We start from the raw sequence: 25,115 nt of genomic DNA on the forward strand, positions 1-25,115 counted from the left end.
TGGCGGACTGGAGGACACGGAAGGACAAACATTCCCAAATGTTTGGTTTAAAACTCTTGAGGACACACAATAGGCTTACATTTTGTTGATATCACCCACAGGGTTTAAGGCACCATTTGTGATCGTTTGGTATGGGGCATTTTAAGCCTTGTTTTTCATTCTATGAGACATTATGTCAATTATGATTTATTATACAGCATATAAAAATTGCAATAATCAGTTTAACAGCACTTTGGAGTGTACAGTAATTCATTTTATACCACAGCGCTGCTGAATTCTCAAATCTGAAGATGTTGATTTATTTTCTATACTGTACCAGCAGCTCTGGCAGTAGCTTCAGCTGTAAATCAAATCACAAATCAATTTTATATTAATTCACTTCTTCTAATACATTTTCATCTCCATAGTAACAGCTAATTCACAAAGATTTGTATGGCTTACATTATGGTACAAATAATGTAAGCCTAATAATAAACAGATTACAAAAAAAACATGTTAATTAACAAGGAAAAAACATATAATCATTGATATGGTGAAGTTTACTGTAAGTTGACATTTAGTTAACATTTTAGAAGGAGTGTCCAGTGTCAGCGCTTTGTGACAGTTAGTAAGTTTTCCTCCACGTGAGAGTCTTCAGGACTTTGCACTTTGTGGTTTCTTGGTGACAAGCTGCATTTTGTCTTATTAAATTCAAAAGAGAAAGAAAAAAGAGATGCTGGTGAGGGAATAACTGATTATAGGTGCTGTGATGTAAGTGATAACTTGTCTCACAGATGTTTCACAACAAAACGCGTGATGTGTTGTTGTAAAGGTCGTTGTAAAGGTCGTCACACTGCACCGGTGTGGATTGTTTTCCTGTAGCAGAACACCCCAAGTGTTTTAGTCCTCACTTACAGTTTGTTATAAAAGGCAGTAAGTAGTTAGTTATACAGTAAATTTACTAAATTACTGTTTGCTGCCAGGAAGTTATTTTAACAGCAACTCTTTTATATTTTACCTTTAAAACTCATTTGAAGTCAGAAACACTAAAACACATCACAGCTAGCAGACTGCTGTCTTGAAATGTTGTTTATTTTGTTCAAATCTAACTCATTTTTATACTGATTGTTTTCTTACATACCAAGTTATTTGATCTAAGCATGTTTTGATTCAGAAAGGTTACGTAAGTTTCTTTTTAAACGAGTCACCTAACTGAATCCATCTGGAGAATCGGCTCACAAGCACGAACCGAGTGTATTGTCTTTTTTAATATTTATTTATTTTATTTTAATGTTGTCATATTTGAATTGCAGATCTTGCAATGGCTGTGAATTAAGTATGTGAAGTATGAAACCGTGAGTTACTGCAGCCTACTCAGTAAGGGGTGAATCGAACGAATCAAAACAAGCGTGGATCGATTCTTTGAAAGAATCGAATCAGTGAAAAGAATCATAATATCCGTCGGTACAGATGAATGGGCAGTCGGTCGAGGCTGCTTGTTTTTACCTCAGTACGGTGCACTGAGGGAGCAGCGAGGCTTTTTCCCGGCCTCGCTGGCTTACCCAAAACCCCAAAACAGCTCAGAACCACGACAGGACCCTCCACAGCCTCTTAATCAGCTCTCATTCGCAACCGTCGGCTTGCTGTGTTCACAGGAAGATGAAGTTCACAGCCTGTTCTCGTCGGCGGCGAGCTCTGACCCATGGATGTCGTTTCCGCCTTTCGCCTTCAGCCAGCAGCCGAGCGGATGCGCCTCTTCCCTCTGATGCGGTAAGAAGCTGAGCTTTTCCAGTCAGACTGGAGGAGGTTTTGACTGGAAATGCTCGGTGCTCAGTTTCTAATGTAACCGACATGTAACGCTCGACGACACCTGGGCGTTACGTAACCGGACAGAGTAACGCGCTGGCTGGGAGAGTGTGAATGGACAGATCAGTACTGCAGGTAGTGAGAGGATGTTTTTATCAGACGCACAGATGTGCTGTGGTTGTTTATATGTCTTTAGCTCCAGGCGTAATGTAAAGGCGTTCTAGTGGCACATGAGGAATGAAAAGGGTCCCAGGAGTTACCAGCATTCAGGATAGGTCTCTGACTGAACTTATGTTCGATAAATAATTTCGGCAATGTATGAAGGCCTGTGGAGCATGCGGGGGTGCTGCGGGGTTACTTCAGTGCACAGTTGCATCAGCTGGCACGCGCTCTTTTCCCTGACTGGGTTTAAACCGCAACGATGAACGTGAAAGTGCCTGCGTCAGAGCCTGCTGATTAATGACCGAGCACTTCTGCTGAATGCAGAGTTCTCTCTCTCTCTCTCTCTCTCTCCCTCACACACACACACACACACACAGACTCCTCAGAGCTCTAAAGCACAGGGGGGAGGTTATTACACGCAGGCGACTTTTTGAGCATCTTTATCTTTAGTGTGTTTCCTCTCACTGCATCAGAGACGGAAATACAACACTCCAACACCCTTATCAGCATATTCAAATCATCTGTTACACAGCAAAATCTCAACCCCTAGTGTTAACACTGCACTCTCAGAAATAAAGGTACCAAGCTGCACTTTTCCTTATTGCTCTGGAGTGAGCATCAGTGGGACGTGTTTTGTACCTTTTAATATGTATAGAAACCTTTAAAAATAATTTGAAGGTGGATTAGGTAAGATCAGTCATACTTTTCAAGATTAGGTCTCTAATGGTTAAATAGGTGGGTTTTATATTTAATTTTTTTTTTTTTTTCCCTTGAGCCCACTCCCACCCATGTTCATGAAGCACCGCCCCTGGGATGCACCCTGGCCTGTCAAGTTGTGTGTCTATAAGATGATTGACAGGAGGCCGATCCAAACACAATCAAGCGTTCAGGACATGGTATTCAGTTTTCTGAATGGGTTTTCTTAGCCACATAATACACTTGTGCTGAGGCTATGGCTTAAACCAATATTTTTGATCATGTTTTACATATCTTTCAGGTTATTCAAAAAAAGTATAAAAATAAAAAAAATGACTATTGCACCTTTAAGCAGATTGGGACCACTATTCTAAACACTAATTGATGGTACACCACATACACTTTCCCAGGTAAATGATACATACTAAAGATACAAGCCATGCACCCTTGGCGATACTATCACAGCGACAAGGAACAGAGTGTAGAGTTGAATTACAGTTAATTACAGTGTGCATGTGCATCCACCTGACTTAAATAAACACACCCCAGAACTAAAGGTACCAAATTACACCTTTACTTATCACTGGAGTGGGACCCTTTAATGTGAAGGACTACCCATGTACCTTTGTTCTAAAAGCTATTAAAGGTACACCATGTGAACTGCCCCCAGAAGAAAGATACAGTACATACTAAAGGTGCAAAAGGTCTACCACTCCAGTGATGAGGAAGGGTACAGTTTAGTATTTTTCCCCTTAGGGTGCACAATTAGTGTTATTTCAACACTGGGGATTTTGCTATTCAGTGTAATTTAATGTATATTTAACCTAAAGGTTGGACGACAAATTGCATAGGGTTGTATAAAAACTGGACAACACTAAAAGTTCATTAATTCTTGCATGCAGCTAATTCAGCACTGTGGGTGTTTTAATTGAAAACTGTGGGGATTAATAAAATGTGTCCATGAATCAGGATGTGTTACCATGAGCTGGCTGTTTTTGAAGGCTGCTCCAATAATAGGTGCACTTTATCCATACACATTAAAAATAACCCAACTCCGCTGGATACAGAGTGAAAACTCCTGAGCTGGGTCACCTTCAGCCTTCAGATTTCTCTAATCACATTTCTCTACTGATTGACGGAAAGGAGAGACGGTGCGACGCCTTTATACGAATGGACTGCGCTGTAAGTCTCGGTCTTGCATGAAATACATATTATATGAGTGCAGTTTATATCAGGTGGCTCAGGGTTTACTTTTTCAAGATTTTGGATGCTGTCATTGAAAATAGATTTGCACATTAGACTGAAGTGTTGTGCTGCATTCGGATTTCTGTCGAGGGTGCGGAATGCTCTTGGAAAGCAGTGTTTGTTTATATAGTTTGCGTGTGGCTGTTAGAGGAATTTAAACCCTATAGCCTATAAACCATGTTACTCAGCAAGTATTTATAGGCATAGAAGTCAGGTGTTTACTAAAATTGGATAAAACAATCAAGCGCAAACCTTATAGCACACTGCACTACTGTAGAGTCCACTTATGGTAACAGTAGTGACATACTGTTTAGTATTGGAACATGTGATTTGGTACGTAGCCACCCATTGGATGCGGAAGTCAAATAGGTCTCCATGGAAACCAGAGACCGGGTTGTGATACCAACAACCTTCATAAGCAAGGCATTGGAGAAGAAGGACCTCGTATTGTCTCACCTCTTTCAACTGAGGCTTAATTTACAGGAAGGTAAAGATAACAATGGTATGAGAGTAATCATAGATCTTTATATATTTATGTATTTATAAATTCATTCCTGTGTTTGCATTCTGATTAATGTGTCATGAAGCAGCTTACTGAATGAATGAATGACTTGATGTGTTGCATGGTGTTTATGAAGCCTTAAATGACCTGCATTTGGTCTGTTTCTCACATGTAAGTTGCATCGTGTTCAAAGAGAAACACACCCTGTGCAGCACCTTACTGTTCTCTATGATGAGCGGATGTTACAGCATGGAGGCTAAACTTAGGTCTGCATCACAGCTGATTAGAGCAGCTGATAACACCTTACTGGAGAGACTGGAGAATTTATTGCACTCACTAAACAGATTAATGGCTGGATTGACTTTCCGGATGGATGAATAGATGAATAGGTTTGCAAGAGGAGCTGAATGGATGTAGCATAGTCATACCAGGAACTGTATAATTAATCAAAGTCTCAGTTTTGTTAAGTCACAGTTGAAAATGGGAGGTGTTTATTATACAATGTGTTTGCACTATTAAATAAGGACTAAAATTCTTTGGGGTGTGCTATTATAGGACGATAATCAATGACACGGACAGTACACCTCAAATTGTTTTACTCCTCATGTACCACAGTAATTTAGCAATGATTACAGTTTTTCATTTATTAATGAATGACACGTCATACTTTAACCATTTATAGTTGCATGTAATGTTGCGGAAAACATCTGTGAAACAAATTACTTCCTGTTATCACTTATGTTAAAGCAGCTCTAAAGAGCTGCTCCCATATCCTGCTCTTTTTCTCTCTTTCTTATTAATAAGACTTTCCCATGGAAAATGTATTGACTGTTACAAAGTGCTAACACTGCAGACTCCTTCCATAAATGTTAAATAAACGTCTCCTCACAGAGAACATTATTATTAACTGGAGCGTCCCTGCCATGTAAGTCCATGTGAAATAGTAGTTACCATAGAAATGATAATATTATAGTATACATGAATCGCCCTACTGTCAGAGCTGCTGTTATAAAAAATTAAACACGTTCTGACTCATCAGATCGGAGAATTTAACAGCGCTGTGGTGTAATCCTGATTTCATCACCATCACAGGCTCATTCACGGCTTTCTCAATTAATGAAACCTAATTAGTTGCAGTATTGATGGGCTGAGCTAAAGTGCATTCATTCAGTCTATTATTGGGTTGTGTGTTTTAATGGTTATTTATTCGAATCTAATTGCATTCATGTTTAGTTTTTAAAAATGAAAGTGTCTAAGGAGCAAGCATTTGACTCCCAGATTTATACATGTGGAGGAATATAAGCATGTAATGTGCAATGTCAATAATACTGATTTGCAGTGTATATGTTTTGCAGTGAACTGAAAGGACATGCTCAAGACAGAGTATTTTGATTTCTTTTTTACTCTGTTTTGATGACCCAATCATGTGACATTCAATATTCAATCATTTCTGTGGTGTTTTTTTTTTTTTTTTTTTTTTTTTTTCATTTTAATGTGATTCATTAAATTATATGAATTGAAAATGGCAAGGAAAAGATATACTTGTGTGATTATGACCAATATAATTATGAATCAGTTTTTTTTAATGCATTTAATATAATTATTCTACTCTTCTTTTACTCACCTGTGGTGCAGCATGATTTTAATAATAATAAATATAATAATACATGCTGAATTTTAGTTCTCCCAGCTGACTGCAGTACCCAACCCGAACCCTTCTTCTCCTTCAATGGAGGAGCGAGGTCGTATGAAATAGAAGCTATAAAGAATCCTATAACCACAAAGGAGTAACTTTTGCAGAAATCATGAGCTCTGAAAATAGTTTAATCAGTGAAAGGAGGTATGATTGAATTACTGTAAAACTGGGTTGAGTGATACATTGCGAGCATGGGATTTATGCATGGACAGTGCATTCAGTATTGCATACATAAGTGCAAAAATACCCAAAACAATGATAATACTGATATTTTGATAATATTGAAACTCTGATACTCTGTTACACACCTGTAATATGTACATGAATAGCTTACTTTTAAATACATGACCAGACGGGCACACTGTCTTGTTAGTGCTAAGCTTGTGCAGGCATTGAGACAGGTCAATATGTTGAAATGTCACATTCATTATTCCACCTGTGAAGTTTACATGCTTCAGTGAAATCACCTCAGTGTGAACACCCACATAAACGCCGAGCTATATTTAAGACGCTTAAATCTATAGGTGTTAACAGTGTAGTGACATCACTGCAGAATGCAGACCGAACAGCGTTATTGATCTTCTAAAGTGCTGTATCAACACTCCTTGTATTCCGCAAGCCTCCTGTTTAGGGAACGAGTGCCAGCTTATTACAGAGCTCGGCAGGCAAAAAGTGACACCAAGCCTCTGGACTTGTGCCTTGTGATCATCTCATTTTTTTAAATAGAAATATAACAGCTTTCATAATATTGGGTTGTGATTTCACCCTTTGTAAAACACTAACATGGTTCACAGAACCCTGACCCCACATGAGAACCATTAGCATATTATTAGCGTACCTATATGATTTTTTTTTTTTTTTGTAGGTCCCATTTTATGGATTCTGATATGGACTATGAGAGGCCAAATGTCGAGACCATCAAGTGTGTGGTTGTCGGGGACAACGCAGTGGGAAAGACCCGGCTCATCTGTGCCCGGGCTTGCAATGCCACCCTGACCCAGTACCAGCTGCTCGCCACACATGTTCCCACTGTCTGGGCCATAGACCAATACAGAGTGTGCCAGGAGGTGAGGAAATTCTGCGTCTTTCCTGGGACAGTCAGTCGTGTAGCTAGCTTTGTTCACAACATGCCCTGGTTCACAGAAATATAGAAAGTGTTAAAAATGTATATACAGTAATTACCAGGGTAAATCTCCATGCATGTGATAGGTGTGTTTCTCCAACCAGGTTCTAGAGCGATCTAGGGATGTGGTGGATGACGTCAGCGTGTCCTTGCGGCTCTGGGACACGTTCGGGGATCATCACAAGGACCGTCGTTTTGCTTACGGACGGTGAGCTGTCTCATTCATTCCACCTGCTAGGGACTATTATGTTTCAAGCTACATTTGCAGCAGTGGCTTGTGTTCTCATTCTTAAAGCAACTGCATACACTCACGTTGCATCACTCACTGTGGGTGTTGTGGCAGGTCTGATGTGGTGGTGCTGTGTTTCTCAATCGCTAACCCAAACTCATTGCACCATGTGAGGACCATGTGGTACCCTGAAATCAAACACTTCTGCCCCAGAGCTCCTGTCATCCTTGTGGGCTGCCAGCTGGACCTGAGATACGCCGACCTCGAGGCGGTGAACAGAGCACGGCGCCCACTGGCGAGGTGAGAGCAGAAAATCATCCTGCTGTCAGTGCTGATGCTGCACTACTGCAAGTAGAAAAATAAACAGATGTTAGCTTTCCCTGGCCTGGCAACTACACTAATCTTTATCCCTGTAACAGAGATGTGGGACACTGCTACTCCAACATCATCTAATGATTTTTCATTAAACTCTGAGTTGTTAGTTTATTAAGTATGCCGATCAAGTAACTAATAAACTGTCGGCTCAGTGTATTCAGTTACTCTCAGTACATTAGCACCCATTCCTGAAGAATTTTAAATCTTATCATGTTCACTGACTAAATTGTCAGTCTTTCTTCATTTCAGGCCCATAAAATCCAACGAGATCTTGCCACCAGAGAAGGGCCGTGAAGTAGCAAAAGAGCTTGGTGTCCCATACTACGAGACCAGCGTGGTCGCCCAGTTTGGTATCAAGGATGTATTCGACAATGCTATCCGTGCTGCCCTGATTTCACGCCGCCACCTGCAGTTCTGGAAGTCGCACTTACGTAACGTCCAGCGGCCTCTCCTCCAAGCCCCATTCCTTCCTCCCAAACCTCCTCCGCCCATCATCACGGTGCCACCTCCCCCCAGCAGCATGGAAGAGCACCCAGGACGTCTGCTGGAGGACCCACTGTGCGCCGACGTCGTCCTTGTGCTCCAGGAGAGCCAAAGAATCTTCGCTCACCGTGTCTACCTCGCCACGGCCTCGTCCAAATTCTACGACCTTTTCCTCGTTGACCATCGGACTCCTGAGGACAAAAAAGAGAAAGAGCGTGCTCGGGTGCCTCTTTCCGGCCGTGAGCTGCTGATGCGAGCGGCCAGCTTTGATGTTTGTGAGAGCAGTGACGATAGGGAACGAGCGAACCTACGCGCCTGCACCAGCGATGGGACGCTTAGAGGAGGCGAAGGAGGCCGTCTGCTCCCTGCATTCAGCCGAGCCTTTGTTAGTGTGCGGGAGGAAATGGTGGATGATCCCTTGACCTTTAACTCCAGGCCAATGACGGTGGTGCACATGGACCCGTCCATGCAGCTGGGGCCATTCCGTGCTGTTTTGCGCTATCTCTACACAGGGAAGCTGGATGAGCATGAGAAGGAACTGATGCAGGTGGCTCATATCGCTGAGCTGCTGGAGGTTTTTGATCTCCGCATGATGGTGGCCAACATCCTGAATGATGAAGCTTTCATGAACCAGGAGATCACCAAGGCCTTCCATGTGAGGCGCACCAACCGGATCAAGGAGTGTCTAGCTAAGGGGACCTTCTCTGGTGAGATATGTGTGAAATGTATATTATTTAAAATGACTGCGATTTCCCACAGTCATTAAATTTCACATTTTATAGCACAACAAACCGAATTTGAATTAGCCGAGTTGATCAGTTGGTCTGAGGAAAAGAAACTGTCTGATTAAAACCAAACAGCTGATCTGTCCTGTAATTAATTCATCAGCTAATATTCCATGATCATGATGGGTCTAATTGTATATACTCCAGAATTATTGGCGCACAACAGTGACATACACTTACTTAACTTCCACTCAAACAACTGAAGAATTTATTCACTTTTCCTCTAGCAATAATCTCAGATGTGGGCGGGGTCATCCCGGAAGAGACAACATCCATCAGGATAGAAATGTTTCATAATAGGATAAAGGTGATCAGTCAGAAGACAAGTGGACCCAAACCATGCAAGCAAAATAAATAAATCCCCCTCACAGCCACTGTTTTTCCTTTAATTTGTCACCTGGCTGAATGTGGCAAAAAATAATTAAAGTAAATGCAAACAAATTGTCTTGAAAAAATTATTGCTCTTAGTCTCTTGAAGCTGTTGTCTTTTCTGGTGGCATAAATAAGAGGTTGCACACATATGAAATCTCTTCTGTCATCCCTTCACCTTGTGAATAACTATTTTCAACAGAAAAGAGACATACTCTTGTTGACTTGCACAAATAAGGTAATGAGTTAAAATATGAGTAAGCACAATCAGGGCTGCGATAAAAGTTCTGTAACATTTGACACAAAGATCTGGTTAAAATAAAACTACTACATCTATAATGCTTAAACTTAAAATATCACACAAATTTGCATGTATAATTTATTTATGTATATATTTGCTCATTTTAATGAAGGGTGCCAATAATTCTGGACTGCATTGTATAAATCTCTCTCTCTCTCTCTCTCTCTCTCTCTCTCTCTCTCTCTCTGCTTATTGTACTTCACTTGCCGCAGTGCGTGGTCATTTTATACTACTTGCATTAAAAAAAAAAGTCTGAGCACTATTTTCTGATGTGCAAGAACACTATGTGGAAAAAAAAATTCAGCAGAAGTAAATGTTCCCAAATCAAGCTTTTTCCCCTCTCTGCCTCATCATGATATTTAGCAACTTGCTCATCCACCTCCCAAGGAGACGGGTCAGTGCTCAATATTTCGCCAGCTGGCTTTTTACGCTTATGTAATCAGACGTCCATCAGAAGAGCGAGCGATGTTTGGTGTTTTCAGCACATTTGGAATTTGGGGGGTTTCAAGCTGTTTTGTTGAACTAGCTGTTTCCTGCTGCTTACATAAGCTTAGGACTTTCCTGTTTATTTATTCTACACTTCGGTACTCCACTTCAGCTTTTAAAATGACCATGGGATTTGTAGCCTGCCAAAATAAAAACCTTTTAATGTTATCCTCAACCATGTTTCACATAAGCACTTAAATTTGTCATCTCTTATGTATAACTTAGCTTAGAAATCAGCAGTTTATGTATAGATTTGTCATGCATTTATGAAATTAGTGCATTTTGTTTTACAGTTATAAGTTTATATGTTTCTGCATGGCAGATGTTGTGTTCAAGCTGGATGATGGTACAATAATGGCCCATAAGCCTTTGCTCATCTCAAGCTGCGACTGGATGGCAGCCATGTTTGGAGGACCATTTGTGGAGAGCTGTACTAAAGAGGTACATAAAAGCTCTTTGATTTTTTCTTTAGTAATCAGTATTTACTCCCCAAGTGGTGCACCAGTGAAATGGCTTCCTATAAAGCTGCAGTTTGGACTGAATACTAGTTGTGCCGATTGCTAGGAGACTATGGGTAATGCAGTAGTTCATAGTCTGCATTCTCTGATCTTAGGGGTGGGTTTAGGGGTCAGAGGTATATTTGCAGATCTCTTACATGCCTTAGCATAAGCGCAGTAGGAGAGGGAATAAAAACTTATCATTTCAAAACAATAAAAATTTGTAAAAATGAATTTTAAAAATGGTTGTTTACTCATTCATTTTTCAGGTGTTGTTTCCAAACACAACCCGTAGCTGCATGCGTGCGGTGCTGGAGTATCTCTACACTGGCCGCTTCTGTTCTCGCCCAGACCTGGATGCCATGGAGCTCATTGTTCTTGCAAACCGTCTCTGTCTGCCTCACCTGGTTGCACTGACAGGTACACACACACACAAGCATACTGACACACACACCTGAGAAGCTGCTTTTTTTTTTTTTGCGTTATTAAATTGAAATAAAAAAAAAAAGAAAACGAGATGCAGGTATCAGCTGTTTATAGCTGCTATAATGTAAGTGATGACACGTTTCACAACATTAAATGTAATGATAAATGTTAATGTTAAATGATAAAGAAGCAAATCACTGGCAAATCATTGTGGTATAAGAAGAATAAAACACTTTGTTACATGCTGTTATAGGAAAATGAAACTGTCGTTGATTATTTTCCTATAACGTCACACCCTGTTGTGTTTTATTCCTTACATATACATAAGACCTAGAAATCTACAGTGAATGCAGTAAGTTGCACCTTTGCTTTGTGTATGCTGGTTTCAGAGCTTTACACTGTGACTGTGCTTATGGAGGCTGCTATGATGGGAGCTGATATTGATGGAGAAGTACTGGTTTATCTGGAAATGGCTCAGGTAAATTCTGAGGTCCCGGCTGCTGAAAGCATTAAGGTTAACTGGTCTGATACAGGAAGTGAACAGACAGTGGTAACACAAACTTTTGTTTTATGATGCTCTCTCACGCATATCTAATTTTCTGACATTGATGTTCATAAAATGAAAATTAGCTAGCCACAAAAATATATGTTTAGAAGTCTGTTCTTGTCCTGTATGGTCTATGATCTTTCTTTTTCTCAGTTCCATGGTGCCCACCAGTTAGCTGGATGGTGCCTCCACCACATCTGCACTAATTACAACAGCGTCTGCCGCAAGTTCCCTCGTGACATGAAGGCTAAGTCTGCAGGTATTTGTACACTCCTTCAGTAAATTACTACCAAACATCCGTGTTTGATCATTCAACATTATCAGTGGTTTGTGTCAGGTCTCCCACTGCAAATGTGTCAGCATTTTGAAAGGAACATCATCTTGTGCCTTTTCAGAGAACCAGGAATACTTTGAGAAGCATCGCTGGCCTCCGGTGTGGTACCTCAAGGAGGATGATCATTACCAGCGAGCCCGCAAAGAGCGTGAGAAAGAGGACTACCTGTACCAGAAACGCCAGTGTAAGCGCAAGTGGCTCTTCTGGAATCTTCCATCCTCACCCTCTTCCAACTCTCCGTCCTCTCCTGGGTCCTCTGCTGTCATGTGATTAATCAAAGTTGAAGGCCGTATTGAACTGCCATTAGATGGAAATGCACGCATCAGCAGTGACAGCCATTTTGCCAAAAATATACAGGCGACATCTTCTAACTACTGAGCAGGAATCCATACCTGAAAAAAAAAACAAAAACAAAAAAAAAAAAACAGGAAGGTGAGCCAGAGACTGTAAGACTTTTTTTTTTGTGAAGCTTTGATCCCTTGGCTGCTCACACACACACGCATTCGGACAAGACCCAGCAGATAAAAAGTGCTCAGTGTCATAAATCATGTGAACATACATCAGATTATTTTTGTGCTATGAAACCACTTGAACACAGCCCAGCAAAATGGCAGACGTTGTTTTTAGAATGGGATTTAAGAGTTGTTGTTTTTTTTTTTTTTAACCAATAAATCACCAGTACTATGGTGATGTGCTGCATGGATGAGCATGCAGATTGTTACATTAGGCTTTCTCAGTGGCACAACTGAGTTGTCTGGCATCAAATGGCGTACTGGCTCCTGCTCTTGCAGAATGTTAATAGTGCCCGAATGGCCCTGACTGTGACTTTGACAGCGAATTGTTTATCATTTTCACTGGGGTCTATTTTTTATGATGATCATTCGGAAAAGGGCTCTCATTTTTCATCGTCATACTTTGACCCTCTCTCCTTTTTTGCTAGCAAAATAGGAGGTTGATGACGATAATGGCATTGCAAACACACCATTATTCAACATTATTCAGAATGATAATCTAAAAAAAAAAAAACTCACCACTGTTCACCACTTCAAATACTCACCACTGTTCGTAATCACAAAACTCAAGACCTCAAAGATCTGAACTCCAACATTCTAAAGTCAGACTTGGAGTCTCAACACAAAGTGTGGGCACAGCGTCTTAACCAAGGTAAACTCATGAATGCTTTACTTTAGGAATGCTGACCCTCCTTCTTGAGAGATGTCCTTCTGCAAAAGTTTAGTCCCTGCCTACTATATCGCATCAAAATCTAACCTTTAGATGCTCCTGAGAACCACTGCATCGATACGGTGTTCGATTATTGTATGAACTAAACTTTGCAAGGTGGTAGATCTCCATGAATGGGGATCATTCTTGGTTTATTTTGTGAACACTGCACGTCACACACTCTCAGAATGATAGCATAAGATATTCAAATATATTTACCCAGTAGGCTCATGGGCAGGCCCATGAGTAGGCCATTTTTATCAGAATGTATTTGCAGACAGTATTACTGTCTATTGTAGAGAGCACATAATGCTTATGTCTTGGTCATTTAAAGTACGAATTAAGTTTTAGAACTCTGAAGTAACTGTAGAATATGAATCTGAAAATCTATTATCCTTGTATGAGGTAGCGCTAAACAGTGACAAGAAAAAATGTTTACGGAATGTGAAATGCCACTAAGTTAAACCAAGCTTTTAAATAGAATGCTGTTTACATCGCTTCATTTGAACCCGTAAGAGATGGGGATACTGCAAGCATGATGCATATTAAGTAGTTTCCAATAGAACCACTCAGTTTTTAATTTACACCCTCTATTCCTAGCCACTGATCTGCTTATGATGCTGATTTGTATGAATGGCTAGTATGTAAAACAGAAAGAATGGATAATCTAATTTTTACTTAGAATATTACTTTTTTTTGTTACTACTCATAATCATAGAATCTGTGTATGCGAATAGTTTAAGCGGGGCAGTGAATGCTATGTAAGTGGTTGTTTATGGCAAAATGGAGTCCTACTGGTGCAGATGTCTTCTGAAGGTCACATGCTGGGATCTTCATACATATCTGGCAAGTATAATCTAATAATGCGACCTTTTCAGTATCTGTGAGACAAAATTGATTTTATGAAATGTTATTACTTCAGACCTTCAGAGGGTGAATGAGTAGAGATTGTATTTAGAGAAGCTTGCGGATGGCATGACTACTTTCAAGAAATCAGTGTGGTAGGCACCAGCACAAACTTTGTTTACATCAATAATCCTTCAATTTTTGGAAAGTAATGTCAAGATACAAGGTGTTTTCAGTGGTAGAACCAGTTTGTGCCAAGAATCTAAACCAAGTTGAATGCCTTTTCTGAGATTCTAGGTACCAGTGATAAATTCAGGAAATATTACACTGGACTTACCTATCTGTCCCGAGTTGAAGATTGAAGTGTGTTATTCCAGCCGTAGGTTATCTCTTACTAGCCTTCGGACTTAATCACTTTGGGCTATAACTGGTCTGTGATCCAACATCTGGGCTTGATAGCTAGTATCTGCAAGGCAAACCAGATGTTTGCTTTGGGGAATGCATACAATAACATCCTCCTGCAAGCATGTATCTTCATCTATGTTCCTCTATAGCAGAGGTGTCAAACATTATATTTAATCCAATGTCTAGGAGAAAAGGGTTTGTGATTGCAGAAGTATTCACCCTGGTTGTTGTGAAATCCCTAAATTTTAGGGTTTTTTTTTTTTAAAGAGACATGGTTACATTGTCAATTTTTTTAGCATGATAATGAAGAATTATATATCATTAGCACATTTTGTCAGTAGCTAAGGTTACTGAGTTTATTGCTTTATTCTGCCCCCTAGTGGACTAACAGAGATTATCTTTTCCCCCAACTATTTCAGTTCAATTACAGTCCACAAGACAATTTTAGATCCATATGTTTGACACCACTGCTGTATGATCAAATTATGGCATGAACTCTGTTGTCTAGTGTTGCATTTGACTAAAACTTGTAACACAGAATTTCTGACCGAAAAAACAAAGAAAATGCCCCTCAACTCAGAATTCCTACTCGCAACTCCAAATGGTCTCCTCAACCCTGAGTTCAGCAAGTAACGTCAAATCAACATAGCTTCTCAGAGAATGAACAGTAAACAATGTAGTACTTCTTACCTTTAAATGAGTTACACTGTGTATATACAAGTATTTGCTTTAGATCAACCTACATAGATATTAGATTATTAAATATTTAACATTGGCTATACAGAACATTGTTTTGAGGAGGAACATAAACATGACTCATCACAGTTAGATGGCTTGTTAACAAAAAGATGAACATGAAGGTATCTGTGGATTTTTTTCTAACTTTTTGGTAGCTCGATTGCACGGAGGTCGAAAATGATGTAGTTCCAAGGTACGTCAAATGTAGCATTAAACTAAACAGCAGCCTAGATGGAGAAACTCATCTATGGAGAACCCCCAACCTCAAGTGGTTCAGAGTACCTTTACAGGTTTTGTACACTACGGATGGCTGTCACAGTTCCAGGTTTATAGAATACTAATGGATACACAGGATAGCTGCCCTCAAAACCACCCTACTTCGGGATTGTTAGAACCCCAAAAAGACAGACTTGTACTCAACCTTTGACCTTTTTCCCAGTGTTTTGGAAATGTATTAAAAGTCTTTGCTGTGTTGCAACTGCTAAACAATTAACATGAACTAAATTTGAGAAAGTGATAATCTGGGTGGAGTTAAAGATTAAGTTGGAGCTTCTTCTGAAGAACAAGGGTGGAGCTATCAGAGATACCAATTCCAAAGTACGGTTTTATAGAAATCGAGGTGTAGAGCAAAGACTGTAACATATAATTTGTCAAAGAAAGTGCTTAGGCATGTGTGAGTATACAAGTGGACTTCATTATCCATCATATTTATGTCTACATTTCATTGGATGTCCATCCATGATGGAGAATCCACAAAAAACCCTTTCTTTCAAAATACAGTTTGTTACATTTATTTATTTGAAATCGATAAACTTGAGTGAAGTACCAGCTATGCTATTACATAAACATTTGGTTCCATGGCATTTCATTCAGATATGCTTGTCTCCTTTCTGAATATATCCTGTAATATAGGTGGTAAAAGAGGCACCTTCTAGCAAGGTAGATTGTTTTAATCACTAATACATCGTCTGTATATAAAAAAGAAAGTGTTAGAGTTGTTCGTTTGGTTAGGGCTCTGTGATTATAACAGCAACTAACTGTTTTATTATGATTGATATTGTGCTAGTGATGTCTTAATGTGCTAAACAAAGATTTCAGTCACTGTATAGGAATAAGTGTAATTCCACAGACTTCTCAAAAAGGTAGTTTATGAGAAATACTGAAAATAAGTGCACAGTTGGTCTTTATTGACCATAATTCTATATATGATTAATTCTGAAGGTCACATAGTTACATCTTGGAATCTCTGAGAATATTACAGATTAAAAATACAGACTGAAACTGTACATAATTAAGCATCACAGTGTATATAAGTACATACGTTCATAAATCTCAGAAGATTTTTTTTTTTTTTTTTTTTTCAAATTTGTCAACAGTCCATCAGATACCTTGCTGCTGTCCAGTGGAAACTTTGTAATTTCCTTTTTTGTTTTTTTTTAAAGAGAGAGATTTAAATTAATTTTGTCTTACAGCTTTTCAGGATTCTTTGAAGACCTTTCTAAGCACCTAGTATTGAGAAGATGATGCTTGCTGTTTAGGTACTAACAAAACTAAATGCAACAATTGTAAAATGTTTTTGTTGGACAGCAACGCTTTAGACCAGGTAAACACATTTAGGAATTTCTCAGTAAGTCAGCTGTATCCATATCTGCTGCTGCAGTCGAGACACCCCATGCCTTAATGTAAATGATTCTCTTTTACAGTAAAGGGTTCTTTTCACTCTATACTGTACGTGTTTGTACTGAAACATGGTGAAACTTTGTAAGTACCAAACATGCTGCACACTGTATATCTATTCATCATGTACTAGCATCCATACTACCATACCTTTGGGACATAGTGTGTGATTTTGATTGCTTTATTAGCCAGCTTTATTTTTTTAAAAAAAGGCTCTTTAGAGAAAATGTCTTTGTGATCGAAAGGTACCATTGTTAATAGCCTTTAAGGCCTTAGAAATTAGTAAATGCAGTTTGCTGCTTCAACCACCCCCATGACAGCCCACGGCCGGTAAAATCAATGCAGGGAATTCCACTTCTAATTTGTCTTTCATTATTACTGACTCACTGAAATGCTATTTAACACTCCGTAGATGCTGCATATAAATAGTTGAGCAGGTAACGGGAGTGCGTTAAGACTAGAAACCTATTATGTGCATGTAATAGACTTCTTGAATGAATGTTCAGCATCTAACACTGCTTTAGATTTGAATAAATATATACTAGCAGACAGCTGAGCACTATGCAGTATAATATAGGCTACTGTACGCTATGTACTGCACTTCAATGCAGTTTTAGACACTAAGGCACGCTCTGACTACGACTATCTATTATATTAACACTAGAATGTGTAAAAAGAGCAAAATCCTGAAATGTTTCCCATGTTCTCGGTGCTAACATACCACCGCTGCAAAGAAGCACAAACCAAAGGGAGAACAAGCACCCCCAAGAGATGTGTTTTTGCTGCACAATCACAGCTAGTCACTCTGTCAAGGAGTCACCGATGTTAAATAGTTGAATACAAAACTTGAATGTTTTCTCAGTATTACCAAGATGATGCTGACATTTTTTATTTGGTGTGTGGTCTGGATTGGGGGGGTGGGGGAGGGGGGTAGTTTGTATCATCAGGAAATGGATATTGTAGCATGTGTTCTGCTGTAAATAGTGTTTATTTAATAAATCCTAACTGGCAACAGATTGGTGTTATCTGCTTTTATTTCTTAGCTCATTGGATTTAGGAAGGATTGTGATTCTCTGTACCACTGTTTTCACAATAATTCTTTGTCTCCTGTGTACATTATTTAGAGAGATACTTGTCTGATACTTAACCCTGGGTACACCTAGTCTTTTTGTATCTTTGACAAATATTACATCATATTACATTTTACATGCTTTATCAGCATTATAGATGTGACATTACAAGGACAGGGTTCTTGGAAATGACATGTTTTCAACAAACACTGAGAAAACCTGTTACCTACAAAAATAAACAGTTTGGAGAATGCTGTTTAATAAATGCACTGTTGAATTCTCATTTGATTTGTCAGAAAAACTCATTCACAGGAACTTGGATGGCGAATGCTCTACTGTACATAGTCTAAGACTAATAATAAACATTAAAAAACATGCTGTTATTTAATCAAAAAATACAATTGATATGGTGGAATTTTCTGTAATGAGATTTATGGAAGGAGTCTCCAGTGTTAGCACTTTGTAACAGTCAGTAAATCTTCAGAACAAAGGAGTTTGCTCTTTGTGTAAGTGATAACAGATGCTAGCTTGTAATGTTCCACAACATTAAATGTAACTATAAACAGTTAAAAAGTATGACATGTTCAATAATAAAAATTGTAATCATTGAAAAATTGTGGTAAACATGGTATAAATGGAATAAAACAGTTCAGCATGTGCTGTTATTGGACAATAATCAACGTCAGAGTGGTAACTGACAGAGTGTTGGACTGCACCACACCACCTTGTCGTGGATTATTGTCCTATAACAGTATACCCCTAAGTGTTTTAGTCTTTGCTTTCTAACTGTTAAGTTAAATATAGGCTTATGTGGAACAGTTGTGTTTTTTTCTGTGGTCAGAAAATTGTGAGTGTTGCTATTTTGAGATAAATTGACATAATTTGTCAGAACTTGTTTCACATTTTACATTTAGCTCCAGACCAATAAAAAGGTTTGACACAACAGTCAGGTTTCACTTACACACCATGTCACAAAAGTAAACTGCTTGGGCATACAATCTTCAGAGGCATTTAAATACACTCATGGTCCACTTTAATAGGAAAACATGTACACCTGCTCATTTATGCAGTTCACCCAGTCATGTGGCAGCAACACAATGCAAAAAATAATGCAGATACAGGTCAAGAGCTTCAGTTAATATTCACATCAGACATCAGAATGGGGAAAAAGTGTGATCTCTGTAACCGTGGCATGGTTGTTGGTGCCAGATTGGCTGGTTTGAGTATTTCAGCAACTGCTGATCTCCTGTGAGTTTCACACACAACAGTCTCTAGAGTTTACACAGAATGGTGTAAAAAACAAAAAACATCCTGTGTTGCGGGATCCAATGAGGCCATCTGGCACCAACAGCAATGCCACACTTAAAGTCACAGAGATCACACTTTTCCCACATTCTGATGTTTGATGTGAACATTAACTGAAGCTCTTGACCTGTATCTGCATGACTTTATGCATTGCGTTGCTGCCACATGATTGGCTGATTGGATAACTGCATAAATGTGCAGGTGCTCTTATTAAAGTGGATGGTGAGTGTATGCATGTCTGTGTCTTGGCTACCCTAAATTCCCCCTAGGTGTGAATGAGAGTGTGAATGTGTGTGCATGAGGGTGTGCATGGTCTGCTGGGTTGCACTCGTGTCCCATCCAAGGTAACTTTCTGCCTCACCCCCAGTGTTCCTGAGACAGACTCCGGATCCACTGCGGCCCTGACCAGATGATAAACGAATGAATGCATATATTAAAACATGTAAATATTTTGTGTTTACTTTTGCTCAAGACTCATTTTGTTCTTAAAAGATACTGCATGAGCTAGTTCAAGGTTGGTTTCATTTCTGGTAATATAATACTGCAGAAATGCTTAAGAGTTTGGTTGCAGGGACAGAAACTTTTACTTGGTGCAATAGTTAGTCAAGTACTGCAGGAACCTGTACATAGCAGAACACGTGAGTAAACATGCCAGGAAACAAATAAACGCCAAATGATATGTAAATAATTAAATAATGAGAGTACCCGGATGTTAGAGTTACAAATCCGTGTCAACAAGATAACTTTGGCCTCGACTAATGACTGACAGATATTAGGACCAGTCTAATGAAGCTAAAACAGGCCAAGGTGTCCATTGGACAGGCTTAGTTTCCCAAATTAGCTTTGTTATCTGATATTTAAGGCCACTTGGTCACCTGTTATTCGACTGAGCAGCCTGACTACTGGAGTTAAGACTCTGTTTCCAGGTAAAACTGAGGGGGAAAAACGACGAACAATGCTTTCAGTAGCGTAATTATGCTTAGAAAGTGAAACTTACATGAATGAGGAATTAACTTGTTGCTTGAATATATTCAGAAACTAATGACACACCGTTTTATTTATGTCTAGTTTTTTTTATTATTATTATTTCCTGTCAGAAACTTCGAGATGTTGTCTCGCGCATTTATGCTGCTCCTGGTCGCGTGCATCCAGCGCACGTGCCAGAACAACTCTGAACCGTTAACGGCTGAACTTCCTCTCACAAAAGAAGACCAACGTTTTTGCAGGTAAGAGTTAAGAATTAAAACCATATTTTTTCGACATTCTCGACATTCAAAATGAGTATTTCGACGTCCTCTATGTTGAGGTGACTGTCAGCTGTTCACAAGAATGAGGTGAAGTTAGAAATGTGAGCTCGTAGGCTTTGTGTAGGATTCCCTCGCTTTTTCTGAGTCATGGATGCTAAGCAGCTAGCAGGTCCCACTCAAAAACCCACTCACCACACTGCCCATCTATCTCCACACCATCTATCTCCACAACATCTATCTCCACACCATGTATCTCTACACTATCCATCTCCACAGCTTATCTGAACAACTTTCAAATGACACACTCTGCCAGACAGTCCTTTGGCACACATTCTTTGATACTATAACCTTTCAAAGGGTGGCTTTAAGACAGGGACTAACTACTCTTAAGCATATGGCATCACAATAATCAGAACCACACACAGTACAGCATGGTGCAGTGTTCGAGCCCTGACTTCAGTGTGTGTGTGTGTTTTTTAGTGGAGAGTTAGAGTTAAATTATCCAGATGTGGACATTCGTTCCTGCATGATCATCCCTCAGGAGTTCAGAGAGAAGATCAGTCGAGAATGGGGACCTCCACAGGTTCGGCTGGCCACGGCTAACACGGTAAGACTGCCAAGTCACTGAGAGATTTTACATGTTCTGGTTTGTTTGTTGTGCCTGTACTTTACAGCCAAGACTTAAAGGAAAGCTACATCCTGAAACACATGAAATATGTTTATATTGAAATACTAATCCTAATTTTTGGGTTGGCGCTGTATTTTTGTTATTCCTCTGAGAAGTTAGTGCGCTGACATCACGGGAGACATTGATATTGTTGGCGAAGTTAGAATGGCGTTTAATAGGAGAAAAATCATTTCAACAAACTCAAACACTAGGGATAAGAGTCTGGTTTCATTATTTTCACACTTTTCCAGCGACGTTCAACATCATATTTATGAGACCTCCAAAGTAGAAGTGGCTGAGATGCTGATGCAAATGTTGGACTCAGAGATCCAGAATGCAATGCAGCTATACAACGCAGTTGCGCTGAGTTACGGCAGAGACTCGGGTTGGCTAGTTAGTGTTCTACGAGATGACGAGCATGGTGGTGTTGACGGTGGTGTTAGTATGAAAGCTGAAGCTGATGTGTTTGAGCAGAGTGTACAGAAAAGGAGGTGAGAGAGCTGGACAGACTCAAGTACTAAAGCGCCGCTGCATCGCTCTCTTTAGAGATGTAGTGAATAGTTGAACGGCATTGTCGGTAATGTAGGAAAGTGAAAACAGACCAACACGCCAATGAAAGAAGTTTAAACTCAAAAATTCAACTTAGAATTTCATTACAAAATAAATCTTGGACACCACTGAGGATCACATGTTAATTATAATCAGCGTTGTTTTTTTTTTTTTTTTAAAAGCTTTAAAGCTTTTTTGAATAAAATATTTAGAAATATGATAAAATGTATCCTCACTGTCATGCTTCTTTATGTAACGCAGCCTTTATGTAGATCTATTGTCCTCACCAATATTTTTTAGCATGTTCTGGCCAGAAGGTGGCACAAGTACTCCACTGTATAGGTCCCGAAACCCTGCACCTCTACAGAGAAATGTACAGTTAAAGAGAGAGCACAATATTTTATTAAGTGTCACAGTGTACCTTTTGGGTTCCTGTGGATAATTTTCGACCTTTCATAGGATTTAAAAAAATATTTTATTACATATATCTAATGTAATTTTTTTTTATTTGTAAAGATGTGTCATTGGATTGATGTCCATCTAACATACATACAGAGTCTATATAAAACTAATAGTATTGAAACCTCATACTGTTTGTCAGGTCTCTGCTTTTATTTTTCTTACTTTTAGTTAATAGAATCTACTATATTTTACACTTATTAAAAAAAAGTTTATACAAGTTTTGGGCAATAATGTAGGCTCCACGTTCATGTCCAGGTGGTCATATAAACAAACATGATAAGATGATCCTTTTATACCAGTGTGACATTATAAAAAATTTTCTTTTTTGCCAAACTATTAATAGGTGCCAACCTTTATGGTTTAGCCGTAGTATTTATGATATTGACCTCTTGCTATGATGTACAGGAGACACTTGAAAACAAAGCTAAAGCAGCGTTCAGACAGAAACGAATAAAATTCACCCAGAGAAAGAGCCAGTACACTGAAGGGGAAAGGACGCTGGATGTGAGAGAGATGTGCATTGGCTTCTGTTAGTAGTTACTTTCGCTTCCAGCTGACTTCATTTAGGTGAACATTGACACGTGAGTTCATGTGCAGAAAGAAAACAACAGTAAATATCTTTCACTAGAGTTGTAGAGTTTATTATCCTGTGCAGTATCTGACAAGAATCAGAAAGTAAAGTAAAGTATATACTAATCCAAATATTTGGATATAAATATCATTTCAATTCATACGTGTGATAAAATACTGGCTTTTCTCTCTGCCTGCTAGCATTTTCTTGTTAGCGATGTTAACACTTCTTATTCTCCATTTTTGTATACATGAGCAGTAGGAAAAGTGTAAAGTTTAAAGCTGGTCACAGCTTTTTAATGCTAAATAGCTGAATTTGGGTCCGTTATTTCTGTACTTTGGGTCATGCTGTTATTAATTATTAAGCTCAGATCAGGCAGAAAAGGGGCGGACTATAAACCTTTTACGTGCTGATTGATAGGCAGAGGTCAGTCAAAGTGATGCAACTGTGCTAATTCAAGGTATTATTTAAACAGCAGTGTTTCTAGAAAGGCTTTAATTAGTGATTTTCTATATTTGTGAATTAATTGGGTAACATTGCCCAGTAAACAAATTATCAAAACTTAAAATGTCTTCTGTCACGACGATGACGCAGTGCTTGTTTTTATCTTGTGGCTCTTATGGAGCTGGATGTAATCCTGATCATTTCAAGCTAATCGATAGGATTTCTTGTGCTTTATTTTTCAATCTTAGCAATTATAAAACCAGACATTTTATTGCAGACGTAGAAATCATTCAAACTAGTCGGATATTGTGCTATTTAATTGAATGGAGGAGGAGGCACCACCATGATGCACTGACAGACGCCATATATCAGATAAATCACTTACACACTAACACTCGCCGTGTTGGATCACTTCAGTTCAGTCTGAGTCGCAGCTACATGGCTGTGTCGTGGTAGAATCCCTGCAGTAAACTAAATATAAAATAGAATCAAGCCTAGAGGAGAACAGCAGCAAAGTACCATACAGTATCTATAAATTGAAAACCAAAATTGAAAGCCACTTCAGTTTTAGGAGCTAGTTTATAAATTCCGTAGCTAAGCAGTCTGGCTTGAAGGTGATCTATCGCCCTAATGTCTCCTGAACCTCAATTGATGTATGGTGGTATTATCTGTTATGCTGTCCTACATGATTCTCTTTTATTGCTGGACTTGGTGTCAGACAGCAAAACGAATTACACATGCGATTAAATCAATACCAACTTTATTTGCAGGGCTTTGAAACGCAATTCTCCCCTTTTCCTGCTACCGTTTTTTTTTTCTCTGACTCTTATGAAAACATACGGTAGCTGGAGGTCTGCTGTGAAAATGCGACTCTGTGTGAGCCTGTCGCTGGTCTGCGGTAGGTCTTCCCTCTCGCTTTTTTTTCTGTTGTTCCTCATCTTTTTCACTCGGCTGCCCTCTCGACCCTTTCAATTGGCAGCTGATCACTGCGGAAACGAGAGGCCAAGCGGCAGTGCAGCAGGCACTGGCTGTCACTTTGCCCCCGTGGTGACACCCACCTCATTACCCTGCTGAAAGCATGCTGGGTAATTGAAACGGAGCGGAATGGGCAGTGGTCCAGCATGTCCGCCTCTCAATGGGCTTTCATTACCCAAAACAAAAGCAAAGGGGCATGCTAAACAACAGATTTCTATCTCAGCCCTTGAAGTAATGACTAAACCCTCCACATGATGTGAACTTGGTTTTCACTTTTTTTTCCACTCCAAGCTCTCATATGTTATCGCAATGCGTTTAGAAATCGTAATAGTGCCATCAAGGTAATGAGTTTCTCTGTACATTATATATTCCGCCCCATTATTGTATATTGCTTCTAATGATATTTTATGATGGTAACAGGATAGAATTACATTAATTACAAGCTCTGTGAGCTCAGAAATTTTAAAATCAACAAATTAGTGCTTATATCCATCTGCCCATTATTACTTCAACACATTCACTACTCTTATTTTTTATTTATTTATTTTACTTTTTTCAGTTTTAAAAGCTGCCTGCTGGATTAACGCACTGGTACAAGATTTTGGGTCACTTTTTTGTTGGGTTTTTTTTTTGTTTGTTGGTTTCTTCATACATTGCACCTGACTTTATTTTCCATTCTTGCTCTGAATTCTTTAACAAGTCTATGAAAAGCTCAAACCTAAAAGTATTTCTGAGTATCAGTCCATGTTTTATCATTGTGATGGTGTCCTTGCGGCTTTCCATTTACAGAAAAATGTCTGGGACCTCAGAACAGCAGCAAGCAGAGTCAAACTTTGCTAACTAATGGAATGTGAATCCAAACGACGGTGGAATTAATGTGTTTATGAAAAAAATAGC

At 39.2% G+C, this 25,115-nt stretch overlaps 2 protein-coding genes across 6 annotated transcripts in view; both read left to right on the forward strand.

The window, feature by feature from the left end:
- The first annotated feature begins 1,329 nt into the window (after window positions 1-1,329).
- LOC113533297 (rho-related BTB domain-containing protein 2) lies at window positions 1,330-17,861 on the forward strand. Of its 2 annotated transcripts, none has more exons than XM_026925355.3 (10): window positions 1,330-1,749; window positions 6,952-7,153; window positions 7,296-7,417; window positions 7,553-7,738; window positions 8,063-9,003; window positions 10,560-10,678; window positions 11,004-11,154; window positions 11,550-11,638; window positions 11,861-11,966; window positions 12,103-17,861. In XM_026925355.3, exons 1-10 carry the CDS (start codon window positions 1,682-1,684, stop codon window positions 12,309-12,311), a joined length of 2,193 nt encoding a protein of 730 aa, XP_026781156.1. In that variant the 5' UTR covers window positions 1,330-1,681; the 3' UTR covers window positions 12,312-17,861. The 2 variants fall into 2 exon arrangements, with proteins under 2 accessions (XP_026781156.1, XP_026781157.1); XM_026925356.3 differs by having other exon boundaries at window positions 1,332-1,749; window positions 7,314-7,417.
- Window positions 17,862-20,056: 2,195 nt separating this feature from the next.
- LOC113533497 (phosphatidylethanolamine-binding protein 4) overlaps window positions 20,057-25,115 on the forward strand; it is a 92,787-nt gene continuing 87,728 nt past the window's right edge. For 2 of the 4 annotated variants that reach the window (XM_053236294.1, XM_026925669.3), the window contains exons 1-3: window positions 20,068-20,229; window positions 20,401-20,529; window positions 21,031-21,157. In XM_053236294.1, the coding sequence (XP_053092269.1) occupies window positions 20,411-20,529; window positions 21,031-21,157 (246 nt within the window). In that variant the 5' untranslated portion in view covers window positions 20,068-20,229; window positions 20,401-20,410. Of the gene's footprint in view, window positions 20,230-20,400; window positions 20,530-21,030; window positions 21,158-25,115 lie in introns of all 4 variants that reach the window. The other 2 variants (XM_053236295.1, XM_026925667.3) reach the window with 2 other exon arrangements.

This window comes from Pangasianodon hypophthalmus, chromosome 8 (genome assembly GCF_027358585.1).
Source record: "Pangasianodon hypophthalmus isolate fPanHyp1 chromosome 8, fPanHyp1.pri, whole genome shotgun sequence".
In the NCBI taxonomy this organism is placed as follows: domain Eukaryota; kingdom Metazoa; phylum Chordata; class Actinopteri; order Siluriformes; family Pangasiidae; genus Pangasianodon; species Pangasianodon hypophthalmus.

Coding starts and splice junctions, on each gene's coding strand:
- LOC113533297 (XM_026925355.3), top strand. CDS start 1,682: ATGGATGTCGTTTCCGCCTTTCGCCTTCAGCCAGCAGCCGAGCGGATG. Junction 1,750..6,951: donor CGCCTCTTCCCTCTGATGCG/GTAAGAAGCTGA, acceptor TTTTTTTTGTAG/GTCCCATTTTATGGATTCTG. Junction 11,155..11,549: donor TCACCTGGTTGCACTGACAG/GTACACACACAC, acceptor TGCTGGTTTCAG/AGCTTTACACTGTGACTGTG.